The sequence below is a fragment of the Tremella mesenterica genome (assembly GCF_000271645.1).
Source record: "Tremella mesenterica DSM 1558 unplaced genomic scaffold TREMEscaffold_2, whole genome shotgun sequence".
NCBI lineage: Eukaryota > Fungi > Basidiomycota > Tremellomycetes > Tremellales > Tremellaceae > Tremella > Tremella mesenterica.
Window position 1 is genome coordinate 3001840 of NW_006711226.1, and position 15476 is coordinate 3017315.

General features: G+C 47.7%; 7 protein-coding genes across 7 annotated transcripts; 5 read left to right on the forward strand and 2 right to left on the reverse strand.

Moving 5' to 3' along the window:
• Window positions 1–401: 401 nt before the first annotated feature.
• TREMEDRAFT_60794 (uncharacterized protein) lies at window positions 402–1142 on the forward strand (the record flags this gene model as incomplete). The annotated part of the gene is made up of 1 exon (XM_007002893.1): window positions 402–1142. The coding sequence occupies one exon, from the start codon at window positions 402–404 to the stop codon at window positions 1140–1142; it is 741 nt and encodes a 246-aa protein (XP_007002955.1).
• Window positions 1143–1310: 168 nt separating this feature from the next.
• Window positions 1311–3128, forward strand: TREMEDRAFT_71272 (uncharacterized protein; the record flags this gene model as incomplete). Its single annotated transcript, XM_007003052.1, has 5 exons — window positions 1311–1421; window positions 1486–1743; window positions 1871–2164; window positions 2240–2431; window positions 2577–3128. 5 exons carry the CDS (start codon window positions 1314–1316, stop codon window positions 3009–3011), a joined length of 1287 nt encoding a protein of 428 aa, XP_007003114.1. The 3' UTR covers window positions 3012–3128.
• A 108-nt stretch (window positions 3129–3236) lies between these two features.
• On the reverse strand, window positions 3237–7635 carry TREMEDRAFT_27426 (uncharacterized protein; the record flags this gene model as incomplete). Its single annotated transcript, XM_007002289.1, has 8 exons — window positions 3237–3329; window positions 3414–3554; window positions 3864–4076; window positions 4132–5740; window positions 5847–6123; window positions 6241–6684; window positions 6847–7036; window positions 7099–7635. 8 exons carry the CDS (start codon window positions 7633–7635, stop codon window positions 3237–3239), a joined length of 3504 nt encoding a protein of 1167 aa, XP_007002351.1.
• A 420-nt stretch (window positions 7636–8055) lies between these two features.
• TREMEDRAFT_60797 (uncharacterized protein) lies at window positions 8056–9244 on the forward strand (the record flags this gene model as incomplete). Its single annotated transcript, XM_007002894.1, has 3 exons — window positions 8056–8148; window positions 8198–8758; window positions 9059–9244. The coding sequence occupies 3 exons, from the start codon at window positions 8056–8058 to the stop codon at window positions 9242–9244; spliced, it is 840 nt and encodes a 279-aa protein (XP_007002956.1).
• A 273-nt stretch (window positions 9245–9517) lies between these two features.
• Window positions 9518–11171, reverse strand: TREMEDRAFT_60798 (uncharacterized protein; the record flags this gene model as incomplete). Its single annotated transcript, XM_007002895.1, has 5 exons — window positions 9518–9557; window positions 9705–9907; window positions 10134–10463; window positions 10776–10987; window positions 11036–11171. 5 exons carry the CDS (start codon window positions 11169–11171, stop codon window positions 9518–9520), a joined length of 921 nt encoding a protein of 306 aa, XP_007002957.1.
• Window positions 11172–11829: 658 nt separating this feature from the next.
• On the forward strand, window positions 11830–12681 carry TREMEDRAFT_27799 (uncharacterized protein; the record flags this gene model as incomplete). Its single annotated transcript, XM_007002331.1, has 2 exons — window positions 11830–12037; window positions 12104–12681. Coding segments are annotated over 2 exons (786 nt in total), but the record flags the coding sequence as incomplete, so codon positions are not given.
• A 306-nt stretch (window positions 12682–12987) lies between these two features.
• Window positions 12988–15417, forward strand: TREMEDRAFT_43084 (uncharacterized protein). Its single transcript, XM_007002533.1, has 7 exons — window positions 12988–13018; window positions 13070–13095; window positions 13203–13331; window positions 13512–13612; window positions 13849–14039; window positions 14295–14721; window positions 15039–15417. The coding sequence occupies exons 1-7, from the start codon at window positions 12995–12997 to the stop codon at window positions 15173–15175; spliced, it is 1035 nt and encodes a 344-aa protein (XP_007002595.1). The 5' UTR covers window positions 12988–12994; the 3' UTR covers window positions 15176–15417.
• Window positions 15418–15476: the final 59 nt, after the last annotated feature.

Sequence of the window (15476 nt, forward strand, 5' to 3'; positions counted from 1 at the left end):
TTTGATAAGGATAACCAAAATTGTTGTCAAACACTTGACGGGAGTAATAACTGGGGCGAGGCTAGGGGATGAGCTGAAGTGGTGGTATTCGCCGTGGAAATGAGGGGAAGGAAGGAGTTAAGAGAAGGGTGGATAAGAGAGGAAAAGAGACGAGAAGAGGAGGACGAGTTGTAGTATCTCAAACTCGGGCAACCAGAGGAGGAGTTAGCTGAACTTGAAAGCATACATGGAAAGGGAAAGGGATGAAAGGAAAGGGGAAGAGAAAGAGTGAGAAAGATGTGTCATCATTTTACAAACTTGTATCTTGTCATCTGTATCATTGTCCATAAACTCCTTGAGGATCTATCCTCCTAGCTTCTTATAGTGGGACCTGCATACTCTTAAATTTTGTTGAAGGCAACATGAGTGAATCTGACAGCGAAGTTGATCATCTTACCACCATGCTATCAAGCGCTGAGGTTGCTACTCTATCAACCGACGAAATTCGGACAGCACACGAAGAATTCAAACAAACCTTTAAGGATCTCCGACGGAGATCAATTCAGATTCCATCAACAATGCGATTGTTACTACGATGCGCGGCTAAGGATCACGATGGTCTTGTCTATCCCTTTACCGCTAGGGCTCATACTGCCCATCCTGAAACCCTGCTAAAGGCGCTGTCAACCTCCGCCGGACTGGCCTTTTTTATCAACGAAGATGTGGGTGCACACATGTGCACAGACTGTACTCGGGAAACTGGAGGACAAACACATTTACTTCAGCTTACACCAGATCTACGGCGGGTCTTGCGGGAAAATTCAGGAGCTGACATTCATCCATGCCCCTGCGGTAATCTATCCTTAGTCTCTTTGTGGCGGCAGGAAGATGTTACGACACTAGGGATATTATATCCAGTAACTCGACCCGAACAGAGTGGGGATCTAGAAGGCGCAAAACTCTACGGAGCATGTTCCTTGACCTGCGTGCTGCGGGGATTCATGGACGGGTACATCGCTTCGACTCGTCGGTGGAAACATAGTCCTTTTTTGTACCCTGAAGAAGTTGACGAACGAACAGGCGAGACGCTGGTCTTACCAAACGACTCGAGTCTACATGTAGTGACAATTGTGCATGTACTACCCGCAGCACAGTTTGCTTAGAGGCTGATTTAAGGTGGGTCAAGTGCGTGAAAGGAGGTGGAAGAAGTGCCACATGCCACACGCCACATGTCAAGCAGCTCGCGCGGTGTTTCGGCGCTTCGGAACACGTCCGAGCGCTCCATCAGTCTCCTGTCACTTCCTTCCTTCCTCTCTCCACTTTGATTGTCCATAATGACCAACTCATCCACCATGTTCAACCCGTATCAGTATCATCAATCCTTCTTCGGTCATCTTCTCGCTCTGGCAGGACTGACTCTGGGGGCGAAACGTGTTCTTGCTGTGAGTGTTCACAACGGTGGTCCAATTTCCCCCACCCTTACAGATCTATGACTGATGTTTGCAGAAATGGCATGCCGTCTCCACTCTGGCCATCCCTGCAGATTTGGACGCGCCCAAGCCTCCTCCTGTCGTCCAATCAGGCGTGCCAATTTGGCGTCGGGTATTGAAGAGCAGAAAGACTGCGTTCGCATGTATCATGACACTCATCTTCTCAGTTGAGATGTTCCTCATCTTTGTCTTGCCTAGGATCAGCAGTCAATTGGTTTTGGACATTATCTGGGGAGGTTTGGAGGCTGCCATCTACTTGAGCGTGTTTTACAATGTGAGTCTTACTTTTGTCTCACTCTTGTCTTCCGATCATTTAGGAGATGATGAATGTCTCTCCCACTCCGGACTTTTCGGACTCAGAGTATGACTACTTGCGGAAATCGATGAATTGACATCACCAGGTTATCGATATCATATTCCCAGTCGCGACTGAAGTCTCGTATGTCCGTGCAAAGCCAGAATTACCATACATACTCAAGATCACTCGAGTAGAATCTGATCGTTTCTTGGACAAACGAAACCCCCGTCTTGCTCTAGCTGCATTGCTCGTTGGGGCCGTATTCGGAATGTCGGTCCATCGCTCCAATGCTTTCAATGGTCTGGTCGTGGCGGCTTGGGTCATGCATATCACTTCCAGTTGGTCAACCCCCATGTTGAAGATGAGAAGGCTTGTGCAGGTCTTGCTTGGTTACGTGGTAAGTATCCGGTTAACCGCTTATCCACGACCAAGATCAGTTTTCGTACGAACGATACCAGGTGCTGATTTCTAGGCCTTGATCGTCGTCACATTCGTTATTGTAGGAGGTGCTGTTGCGCTTCATCAGAAATATAAACAATCGGATGAATCATCGACTACAGACGACGAGCCGGACATGTCGAAGTGGGCCACCCCGAGTGATTGGCTCATTCAAGTCATGCTAATGATCCTTCCCGCGTGGTCTATCCTTCCACCTGCCGTATTGGTGAGTCTGTCCTCATTTATTCCCTCCCCTCCCCTACGTACGAGTGTGCTTATATTCCCTGGGGCACGGACCTCGGAGATGTTTGTGGTATTATATTCATCCTGCGCGAGACATCATTACCGTTAAGGCTTGTACTGATTTCTAGGTCGCCGCCAATTTGCGTTTCGATGCAGCTTCGACCATCTCTCCCCGCGTTGTGGCCACATCTACCTCTGCGATCGTCCCAACTTCTATCCCACCTTTCCGTATGCCGCTCTTCCTCACTTCTCTCATCTCCCTAGCCGTATCTCTCGGTCTCATCGATCTGGTCCAATACTTCTCCGGAGATATCCCTGCATTGCGAGGTCTCGTCGACGCTCCGGTAGTGCATTTACTCATCACTGTGCCTTTCACATGTGGGGCAACAGCCCTGGTCGCTTGGATGCGCGGTGAATTGAACGATTGGTGGAAGTATGAAGAGACGTGGGTCCCTCAGGCCAAACCTGCCAGTGAGAGGGATATGGAGAAGGGTGCTGCGGAGGAAGAAAAGGGTTTGTTGGAGAAGTCTGAAAAGGCAGCGGCCATGTTGGATGGAGCTTGAGATGAGTGTTGAGATTCAAGCCAAATGTCAAATTACAAATGTGATGTACAAGTTGTCATAAGATTTGTCATGCTTATGTACGAACATTACTTGTTGGTATGAAAATCTGTTATCCTGCCTCTGTCTGCTTTTATCTCTCTTTCTATCTACATTCCAACCTCAGAAGATTGTACACATTCCCCGACTTTCAACGATCTTGCTGGGTTACGGTGTGAAGTATGAATCTCATCCCCGTGATCGGTCAATACGTTCGATCAAACCTTGACCCAAACGAGAAATCTCAGCTATGATAGCTTCTTTATTGATAGTCACCAAAGTCTGAGATCAGCCACGATACACATATGACAACAGAGGGATGGAAGCCATAAGAACTATGTCAAGATGGAAAGAGGAGAAACTCACGGAGGAAACTATAGGTTTTGTAGAATAACCTAAAAGAGGTTTCAAACTTCTTGGTTGTTCCTTGATGGGATTCCAAACACAAGCTATCACCGTACCTCCATGTGGGTCATGGAAAACCAATAAAGTATCTCCGTATAATCGCTAAAAGTCAATTTTGTATACTCTCTTTTCTAGACTTCACACTTTCCCTGGTCTCTCCCAACTACCGCACTTCATCTGATCTCTGTGTACTGGAAGAAATCTGTACACCCCATCCTTCCTCCGTCACCTTCTGGGTCATTTATTTGGCCAGATCAATCCTTAGGTGTGTTACGATATGCGGGATGGAACGATATAGTGATTTGGCTCGGGATTAAAGCATCGACATTTTTGAGATACAAGATTCAGAAAAAGATGGGAAAATACTTGAGGTTGATGACGCTCTGAGTGGGAAAAACCTAGAAGACTCACTTGTATATCCCTGACAAACTCTGACATGGGATCGAATCCCAGGCGTATTTCTGATCCGTAAACTCCTTGTATCACAGGAGCGTTGCGAAACTTGGAAGAGCTGGTTTCCCATTGCTCTTCTTCACACCGAACAGCTTGGGCGTAAGTCGGTACCAGAGATGGTTTTAGATGGATCAGGAAATCGTATTGATCTAAAGGTGTCGTGAAGAGGTTCTTGACGTTAGTCAAGAAACTGAGATTCTGATAGGGAGGGATTGGAATCACCCACCTTGACATTCAATACTCGTTTTTCTTCCGCTATCCTCAACTCTTCCAAAGCCGCTCTGGCTAAAACCCCAATTCTTCCAGCTACAACCCTCCCTGGTCTTTCCTTAGTCCATCTCATCCCTTCTATATCCATTAAAGTAACTATCACCCAAGCACCTAGATGAACTTCTTCATCTCTTTTCCTCAATTGTGTAAACTTCTCTAATGCTTCTTTTTTCATTTCCTCCGGAAACTTGACTCTTCCATCTCTATCTGAAGAATGTATCTCAGTGGAAAGTGGAACGAACAATGGTTCTTTTCTCCAATCCCATTCACCCAATTTGATAAGAGCGTTGATAAACCCTTTCGTTGAAGATGCAGGAGTTCCAAGACTTGACGGATCGAGATACACTGAAGCCATAAGTAACTCAACAGTTTCAGATGGAATATGAGGTGAGAGAAGATGAGAGGATAACCATCTACGAAGAAGTCTTGTTGAAGATGAAAAAGAGGGAAATCGATGATGTAATGGAGCGAAAGCTTGATGATGTTCTGATTTGTAATGGAACCGAATTAAATGTTTCTCCAAAGCTGGTATCACCAATTTTCTGGGAGGTTGAGGTAGTTGTGTTCCTAACATGTGAATGGGTTTAGGAGGTTCTAGAGCTCTTTCGAGAAGAAACTTTTCTTTATCGTGAAAAATACGTATTCTAAATGCTACTCCTTGAGGTAAAAGAATTTCCAAAGATGCGTAATCTTCAATATCACTACAATCGGGTTCGATAGCTACGTTGAGTCTAGATCTAGGAATGGAAGATTGAAGTATTCTAGCGAGTTTTTCAAACATTGCCAATTTCACTTTTTGCACCGCTGCTAGATCTTCAGGCCAGCGAGGGGAAGATTCGAATTGCATTACTACGTCTGCCAGTGGGATGTATTTCATACAATCAGGAGAATGTCCGTGTCTTGCGACATCGATGGGATGCGGAACGAATGTGCTTGAATATCGTAGCAATTCGCTAGTCGGAGTGACGTGGAGGATTGAGAGGGGTAATTCAGTATCGATCGATTTGAGAGATTTGTATAATATATCGTAGCCATCTAGAATGGGTCGGAATCCTAGTTTCTCACTTCCTTCCAGTGATACAACCTCTCGGGCAGAATTCGGTATTTGCACAATGGACAGCCATTCGGGATTAGATGAAAGAGGTGTGATGTTGGTTTGAGAGAGGTGAAAGTGGGTATTGAGGAGATGTGAGATGGCTCGGAAGGGTATCAAAGCGGCTTCTTCAGGTCGAGAGATTTCCCACATGACAGATTCGGAAATTGAACCATCTTTGAAACGACGTAATTCGGCTTTACTACCCCATAACTGGCGGAAAGACTGACAAGCAGCCTCGTCCGTCGAAGGAGGTCCGACATCGAGCACGCGCGTTGCGGACGTTGGGTTATAAGTGAGACCTACGTCGAGTGTCGTATCGGACGAAGGGGCGACGTATACCAGACGAGCTCGATCGGTGAGTCCCCGCCGAAGAATGGCGGCGACAGAGTAGGAGTAGAGGTCAAGGGTATCCGGATGAGAACATTGTTCGGCAAGCGTCGTTTCGAGCGTGAAGCCTGTGACGTCGACACTGAAACATAAGCACGGAGTGCACCTACGAAGGGCACCAGATTTCGAAGAAAAGGGGGCCTCAGATCCAGAATGAGAAAGAGTGAAAGGCTAATGAAAGGACATACCGAATGAACTCATCAAACTTCGCCATACCCATCTTCCGATCACTTAGAAACACCTCGTCAAAAGAGTCTGTTCCATCTTCCAAAACTCCCAGAGTTTCTCTGGCATAATGCCGTAAAAGGTCTAATTGGCCTTTCTCCCAGCCCGAAAAGACGTTGACCATCCCGGTTGGATCCACAAAGATGGGTCCATTGAAAGCTTTCAGAAAGTCTGCCTGTGGGATAGAGCTCTCCACCTCGGTGGCGCAGAACACAGGGGTTTTCTCGAAATCAGTTGACGCTAGCCAATTAGTTGAGAGTCTTTGCGTTATATTCACACCAGCTGAATGCTTCAGAGTATCCCGACGGCTGACTTGGTTACAAAAATGGGTAGGTACAGTGGAGAAGAAAACCTCACCTATAAATTCCCACGCCGCACGTAAAGCTTCCCAATGATGCAAACCTTTCCCTAAGCCTTTATACTTTCTTGTCTTTTCTCTTTGTCCTCCCTGACCACCGATCTCACCACCATTAACTATCCACCCCAACAACACCCCCGCAAACCACCCGCTTCCGCCTTTCTCACGTGATATACCACGTCTGCGCGCCCATATCCGCCAAGCAGCGAGGAAAGAAGCTAAAGTCCCTTCAGGTAGGTGTTGTGAGAGACGGTGTAAGTGGAGTAGATGCGATTTGTGAAGAGTGTCGAGGGCTATAGAGGTGGAGTACGATGTAGTGGGATTTTCGAGGAGAGAAGGGTGACGTAGGAGGCATTTTATGGGCGAGAGGGTATGAGGTGGGAAGAGAGTGGATGGTACGCCGGCGTGGATGTTGATGGTAGTGGTGTATTTCAACCCTTGTTCTGGCAATTAATTTGACTTCTCACTGTCAAACAGCCAACATGGGGAAGACGGATGCTGGGAAAGGGGCAAGAGGAGAATTATTCATGAAGAGAGGATCACGAAAGGGAGAGAGTGAGAAATTGTGCGTGATAGAGAAAGAGAGGAAGACACTGCCGACACACCTTTCCCCACGGACAATCGGACTGTGGGTCGCCGATGATCACCAGAAGCGTACCCCCATGACAGCTTTCCTCCCATGAGGGGAGACTCGATAGAACACAGCCGTGACAATTCCTTGGCTATCACAACGAGGTAATGCACTCTTTTATGTAGGTATCGGTAATCCAATCTATCTTTAGGAGTGAACAATGACTTTTCTTATCAGCTTTCCCACCATGCAACATCTGACACTCGAGACGACTCTAGTTACGTACCTCAGGCATGATCAGAACCAAATCCACATCACCCATTTCACCTTTCGCCGTTCTATATCCTCCACAGACGCTCCAACTACCTCCTAGCAATATCTCTACCGGAGGTTCCCAACCAAGACCCCACTTGACATCCCTAGCTACGAATTCGTCCGGGGCTACAGGGGGCATGGTCATTTTACCTAATCTCCTGATTGCCCTTTCTGGGGAGACCACGGGGAGAGAAGGGAGGGAGAGGATGATATCGTGTATCTTGGAAAGAAGAATTTTCAGTGATTGTGTTTGAGGGAGAATGGTGGAGGATATAAGGGCGGATAGCTGCAGGGAGAAGGTGTTGTCGGAAGGTATTATCGATTGCGGGGTTGAGATTTGAGTGCGAGGGTGAGATGGGCCTGGAGGTGGTTTCGACGTTTGCGAGGGGTTAGCGGGATGTACAGAAGATGCAGATACTTCATCGGAAATGACAGCATCATATTCGGATCCATCATCGCCGTCGTTCGTCGGGAAAGAATGCGAGGATTGAACATCAGACTGTTGCATGTCTTGGTCACTGTTGGAAGTTTCTCTTCTCCGAGATTTGGTCTGAAGGTCAGTCACCTGTTCCCTTTCTACCATAGTCTAGCATACCAATATCACTCACTCTAATCTCTATCACGGTAGAACCAGAAGCCGACCTCTTCATTATGATATGCTGTGTGATGGAGTAGAACGTAGTAGGGGAGTTTGTGTCAAAAAGTTGCACATAGTCGACGGAAATTTGCACCATGACTTGGGTGTGGAACGCGGAGCCCCGCATTGAACATCAACTTTTTTCCGTCATATAAACCAGAAACAGGTCACTTTCCGTCGTGATCTTAGCCGTACTCAGGCCAGATTCACAACTCATCGATGCACATAGACCTAGGTGGACCGTCCAGGTGTCCGTCGGCGATCGAGAAGAGGGAGAGTGGGGTTGCTACCATGGATCCTCCAGTTGGACGGGAGGCAGTCAGGGGGGGAGACACAACCAAAAAGAAAATACCCAAAGTCGCTTTTTACGTTTTGGGAGCGGCTGTAAGTCTTTCTTCGTCTGGACACAATACAAGTCGGTACTGATGTTTAGTTCACTCTATCAGCAGGTCTCACAGTTCTCATATTTCCTTATATCCGTCAAGCCGCTCGACTCTCGAGAGAAGCTTCTCTTCAAGCTACTTCTCATCCCACTACTCGTATTCCCTCTTCAATTCTTCATCCTCATTCCATCCATCCCCTGCCTCCCACAAATATGAGCACCACCCCATTGGAATCGAACATGTCAATTGGTAAAGACACTGGATCTTCAGCTTCACTCTTAAATACAATCGTCCAAAGTGAGGAGTCGGGATTGATGACTTCCGATAATCAACACGAATCACTGCTACTACATGGAGCAGGAGGAAGTCAAGATGAAGCGAAAAAAAGAGGAGAAGGATCACCCGAGGGAATGAATACAACAACAGGAGTAGATAAACTCAACCATAGCTCTACCGAGCAAAAAGCTGGACGGGGTGAAGACTCAGGAGGAGAAGAAGATGCAATGGGAGCTTTAGAAGGGTTCAAAGCTCTTGGAATAGCTACCGGGTTGGTATTCGGTACAGCAGCTTTAGGTATCTGGGGTACATCATATATATTAGGAGTCAACGATGTGAGTGTATCATCAAGCCTCACTTGTACAATATCCAGACATTCATCTTTCCTCGTTACTTTACTCTTGACTTCCCACCACTGTAAAACCGTCATATACAACACTTTCCTGCTATGAGAGGGAAAATCCAAATCCGATCACTCATTATCCTTCATGAGACAAATCTACGTTTCTTGAATCATGTTCTCAGGCCGAATAGACCTGCTGGACGTCAAGGATGACTGCGAAAGCTTTTCAGTGTGAACGTTGGTCTATATGCATTTGTGAAGTACGCAGTTGAATGAGGTGACTAACAAAAAGATGTCATCGTTCAGTCGGAGGATGAGAGAAACGTTGGAGACTAACATGCCTTCTTTAGTTGACAGAGTACATTCCGTCCCTGATTCTAAGGATTTTTTGATCATACCGATGGAAGATCAAGATGAAACGGAGGAGTTGAAAGAGATGAGGGATTTTTTCGAGGATATAGATAGAGAATGGGAGTGATCTTTACTCCTCTTGCAATTGCATAATCCTAGGTTTCTGCGAGATATGAGAGATCATTCATTCGGGCTTGAGGGGTGAATGAATCACGGCTGCACGCTGCATAGACTTAAACATACATTTTTCCTTCCAATTCCCCGAACCTTCCGCTAACGTACTGACTTCGCCTTTCCCTCACCTGCAACCTCTTGAGTTTCTTCATGAAACAACACCTTGTCGTTTTCAAGTAATTCCTAAAACAACGACTCAACCACGTACAAAACCGAGTGGGATCAATCATTTCCGATGTTTCCAAGCTTCGTCATTCCCCAATTTCCTACTTATCAGCGTGGCCGGATCTCATTCTTCACACCTTGTTCTCCCTACAAGGTATTACGCAGGATGCTTTCGATACCGAAATGAATATTGTTACGGGTGAAGAAGGAGAGAGGGGGATGTACAGACGGCGACACTGAAGACCCACCCTATGTCCCCACTAGGTTGTGGATTCCTTTCCCCCAACGTACCCTCCTTCGCTGCTGTAGCCAAGACTTCATTAGGAGGATCAGTAGCCGTACTTGAATATGGGAGGTCGCTACTTGGTGTCATCCCCTTTTCCGGGGGAGGAGCTGCTTCAGAGGCATAGGGGGATGATAAATTGGCAGGGAGGGCTTCTTGAGGTACGTCCTTGATGTCAATATCGTCTATTTGGTCCTAATCCCATGTTTTTTTGACTGTCATCCCTACACGGACCCCCAATCTCTAAACAGTCTGGGAAGTGGTTGATATCGAAAAGGAAGAGCAACGTCGTGGCGAAGATATGTGTCAAATCATACGGAGAAGGATCGACGAAAAGGTGGGAGTGAAAGAGAAAGAGGACAAGAAAGAAGGAACAAAGAACAGGTTGACTCACGTATCCACTCGTACGTTTCGGCTCCGCATCTATTCCCCTGGCATACCCTCCAGGAGGCTTGGCTTCCTTCCTGGTGGAAGTATGTAAACTCCTCGTACCAGGCTTTTCACCCTCTTTCTCCTTCTTCTTCGTCCCCAAGGGAGACTTTTCGTTGGTGTCAGTAGCAGAAGGAGGAGTGCCGGTACCTTTGTGAGACGGGAGAGTAGGGTTAGGACCAGCGTTGCCTTTGCCTGTGTCTTTCGAGGAAGGGGAAGAATGTTTCAAGTGTGGGTTTTGGTCCCCGTGGAGGTTAATGTCCGCCCGAAGGAACGAAGAAGTGTGAAGGGAGCGCTTCATGTCAGCCGGTCTCATATCGCCACTTAGCTCAACGAAGAGCTGACTCGAAGGAGGGCTGAAATTCGAGGATGTGCGGGAGAGTGGCCATTGAAAAAGGTCCACTTTCGAAACGGAGAAGGGGGGAAGGCGTTGGGGGGGGGGGGGGGGGCTGGAGGGAGGGAAATGAAACGCCAAGGAGATCGAGAGGGGAGGCGGGGAGAGTGAGCGACGCGAGATCATGAGAATGGCGGAGAGGGTGAAAGTAGAGGCGAAGAAGGAGGGACATTAGGGCAAAACAAGGAGCCCTTTTGTGGTCCCAAAACCCACCGAGAATGTATTTTTGATACTATCCCCAATACTACCACCACTGGCTAACTCGTTCCCACCTTTCACAACCCCCCCTCCACCTTGTCCCCCAACTTGATCCTTCATACTACCTTGTTCTCCCTCTCCAGCGCCTTTCCCTTGTTTCCCTGGCTTACTCTGACCACCCTGACCAGCTTGTCGAGCAGCGTCAAACGGTTCATCATGTTCTGTACCTTATATCAGCGGCACATCCTTATATGCACTAACATCAAGTCGCTCACCCGAATTAGTGTCTTCCTTCGCCTCGCGACCACCTTGCACGGATGCGGACTGGACGTTTTTGTTACCGTGGAGAGAAGAGGCTTTGTCGGTTGCGTGACCTTGGGAGTTGGGGGTCTTGAGGAGGGATGGGGTCATGTGCAGAGGACGTGTTTGTCGAGGGATAGTACCGGAGGATGGTGCGAGAAGCAAGCGGGGGGTGGGGTTGGTCCGGGAGAGAGCAAGAAGTGAGAGTCGAGAGAATTGTAACATTGCGTGACTGGTCGGTGGTCTATAAAACGGCTCAGGGTGATTGTTCGGACTTGAACGATGGAGTATGAGTGCTAGGATCTCAGGATTTAAAAACGGGCTCGTTATGGCCCTTAGATCCAGTTAGAAAAGTCGCTGTGGTTGAAAGCAGGAAGACTGTGTGGAGAGGGGAGAGAGACATCGAATGGAAGGAGTGACGTCATGCATTCCATCCCATCACGGGGCCCCATACTGTATCACTACTGGTGACACCGCCACTGCAGCCTGTCTATAGCTGTCTACTTGAGTAGAGTACTGGTGAGCTACTCATTCCTGTACTCGTATTGCATCGCACAGTGATACGGTGGACGATGTACCAAGAAAGCTTCTGAATTATCAAGGGATCAAGTATGACAGGTGAGTTCTCCGCATCGTCGGTCATGTCACGTCGCCACACCACATTCTGCGCACTAGCTCACTGCATCACTAGACCATCTTGATGCATAAGGGAGAGAGGGGGAGAGGTGACACGACAAACTGGCAAGGAAGCTGACAGTCAGACCTTGCACCTCCTCCTTATTCACCCGCCCAACCGACCCATATCTCACCAACAATTGACCATCTTCCTCTTCACATACTTCATCGTATCTTCTCTCTGTTACTTGACCCGAAAGCGACGCCTAGCGTTTGGAGCGGAGAGTACGAAGAGGAATGTGTGAGAAGACTATGGAGTTTGTTTAGAGGTGTCAGACCGGTTTGTCGAAGGTTTTACTTTGGTATGTTCCCTTATACTACCCTACAACTTGCATCGAGTGCAAAGCGGTGGAGATTGATGGTCACAGTATCCACCTCTATCCTCCGTTCCCATTACTTACCTCTATACCTTACTCGCCTCCTTCCTTCTCACTCCACTTCACTTACTTTGCCTACACATTCCATCGACACTCACCATCCCCCTATCTCTCATGTTCCCCATCAGAGGTCTAGAGAAACGGCGGTCCTAGATCATTTCATAGCCATCATGGTGGGACATCAACTCCGTTCCACCGAATCGTCTCTCACCGAAGAACCTGATTCCCTACGTGAAATATTCGTCCGACTTCAGCCTTGTGCGACGATAGAAGATCTACTGTCTTCTCTTCCATCTTCTCTTATCTCCGTAGGCCAACCATTCGAGCGATCGGCTAGACGTGGAGTACCTTTGCCTGTGGAATACCTAACGATAGGACTGACGCCAAGTTGGTGTCAGGTGTTTTTGAATACGACGGAAGTAGGTATGACGAGTGAAAGAGGGAGAAGAGGCGAGCTGGTCGTTGAAGTCAGAAGGGGGAAGGGGTCGGAGGAGACTGTTCAGAGGATAGGAAAAGGGTTGGGGGAGTTGAGAGCGGGAACGGTTGGATGGGGTGATAGAGTGGATTGAAGGGTCGACCATCTTTTTCTCGGATCAACTATCAATATCATTCCGCTTGTTGTACTGTACATGCATCCATCTATGCTGTTGGCGCCGGTGCTCAACATAAAGACACAACCAGCTACGTTTATTTATTCTTTCTTGCACTTGTCACTTGACTTAGTTAAGTAATAGTAGTTGTACTTACTTAGTAGAGTTGTTGGTGAGGTTGTGATAAGGGGAAGAGGTGAATTGCCACGTGTCGACTCGTCTCAACGCTGACGCGCTCACTTCCCTCCGTCTCCCTATACAACTGTATATTTGACTGTCATCAAGCATCATCATGGTAGGGCTCACAACCGCACAGGTCAGCTGAGCAGCTACCCCTTTTCACTCGGTGCTGTTAGCTGACAGACAGGTGACGGACCTGTCCATGACTAACGTGTGAGTTATCCTCTGACATCCCAACATCCACTGTGGGACATTCCACCTTGAGCTCTTTCCAGTGTCCAAATCAGACATGGTGAAGGAGTAATCGTGCTGATATCCAGCATCATTCACCCTCTCGTCCTCCTCTCCGTCGTAGATCACGCTTCCAGAGTCCCATTACCGAACAAGAAAAGAGTCCTGGGTGTTCTTTTAGGGGAAGATACTGGTAGTAGCATCAATGTTGCAAATTCGTATGTTTGACTCTTCCTCCCTTCCTCTCAGCCCCTCATGCGTCCCTTCACTACAACCCATCGCTCTAGCCGCCAGCATTCTTTCCTTTCCCAGATCGAATTTCTGTCTTGATCTTTCGATTGTCTGCAGGTGTCAGGTGTCCGATGCAGTACATGACAAACTTCAACGCTCATATACAGCTTCGCACTTCCGTTCGAGGAAGATGATAGAGATCCTAGGACTTTTTTCTTAGATATGGATTTTGCAGAGGAAATGTGGAGAATGTTCCGGAAAGTCAATGGTGGGTTTATAGTCCCCCTATAGTCTATCACTGCCTTACACATGATCACTTGTCCATCATGAACATTTACCTCTCGTATAGGTCGTGAAGAAATCTGATTACTTTCCGATCACACATGAGAAGAGGGTCTGGGCAGTCCTTTTTGCATTAGTTCTACAGTACAAGTCACTCCTAAACGATATTCAGGGAACGAGCTACAGGATGTGAGAGCGTCCGATAGTTGAGCTGACTCCCAGCCAAAGAACGTCCAGTCGGATTCTATCATACCGGTCCTCGACTCCGTTCTTCCGATTTGGAAATTACCGAACTGTTCAAGCGATTCTGCTCCCGTCCGGTGATGGTCATTGTCGATGTCAGGGCCAGCGGGGGAAGAGGTGATACAGGAATACCTACGGATGCTTACTTTGCCGTGGAGGAGATCAGGGATGTGAGTCTAGTTATCTGATCCATCACCCCAAATTCTTCCACTATCATCGCTCTCAGTTTGTCCGTTGTTTCCTGTCTATATCCGCACATCTGCTGATGTCGTACTTCTGCTTTGACTTTCTTGCTATCCAATGCTCCCGCATCTTGCTGTCCATCACCCAAAGTGGTAAACACTACTGCCCAACAAGACCTCTCACGGGAATGGATGCAAGTCTCACGAAACGCCTCCCCTAAGAATCAAAGCTCACGTCGTCAGGACGGGACATCCACCCAACGAACGTTCACCCATGTCCCAACCACTATAGAGGCCGAAGAAGCAGAAGAAATCGGCGTAGAACATCTTCTCCGAGACATTTCCGTCTCCCCAAACTCCGGCACAACACTTCCAACATCACTCTTAACAACACAATCTTTATCTTCCCGAGTAGCCGCCCAACTCAACGCCCTCAGAGGTTTACACGCACGTTTGGGTGAGATACGAGAGTATCTCGTCCATGTACGAAGTGGGAAATTACCTATCAACCATCCGGTGATATACAAGTTGCAAGAGATGGTTGGGTCTTTACCTCAATTAGGGACGGATGTGGAATTGGGAAGAGCTTTCAGAGTGGGAGCGAACGATCAAGGGATGTTGGTTTATCTGAGTGCTTTGATACGGTCTGTCTTGGCTCTGCACGATTTGAGTGAGTGTCGTTTCATTCTCACTTCTTTTTACTCTCTATGATGCTTGTCCTCTTGTAACTTATGTCTTCTCACTCACTACTCTTCTCCGTCCGTCGTTTCATTCAGGACCCTTCTTCAATTCGGTGGTCTTGTTTTTATTGGCCGGTGTTTTTCCCATGAAGCGGGTGCGTCGTTAGGCGCATGTCGTTTGGGGCAGCACTCCTCTGCCACCATTACCGTGAGAGGACCAAAAACGGGGGGAAACACGATCATAGCGGTATGGGGCAGGTAAAACACAGGACATACAACCCATGTGGCGGTCATGACTGACATTCAGTCGAGAACAGGATATCCAACGCTCAGCAGGAAATAGAAGATGCGAAATCTCCCGAAGAAAGAGCCAACGAGGCCAAGGCTGCTGCGGCTGGTATCAAAGCTGCTGATGTTGCCAAGGCGAAGAAAGAGCGGGAGTGAATGGTCTCAGTGCCTTCTCTATCTACACTCCCACCCCACCCTGCATGTCGTCCTTCATGATGATCACTTCCTACTCGCCCATGTCATCTACTCAATTCACTCATCTCGACTTTGGGTCAGCGTATCGAGTATGAGCATTGGGAAGACAAAGTGAAGTATAAGTTACGCATTAAGGAGACAAAGTGGGATAGGGAAGAGAATGAGTCTCATAAAAATCGCATCATGCATCGTTGTGGTACATGCAAAGGATAGTGGCAAGCATGGTTATTGTACAACTTCTGGACTTGTGTAAACTTTTGTG

Excerpts from the sequence above, each read along its gene's own strand:
- TREMEDRAFT_43084 (XM_007002533.1), top strand. The coding sequence starts at position 12,995 with ATGGTAGGGCTCACAACCGCACAG. Across the intron at positions 14,040-14,294 it reads CCGTGGAGGAGATCAGGGAT|GACGGGACATCCACCCAACG; the intron begins GTGAGTCTAGTT and ends TCACGTCGTCAG. Across the intron at positions 14,722-15,038 it reads CTTGGCTCTGCACGATTTGA|TCGAGAACAGGATATCCAAC; the intron begins GTGAGTGTCGTT and ends ACTGACATTCAG.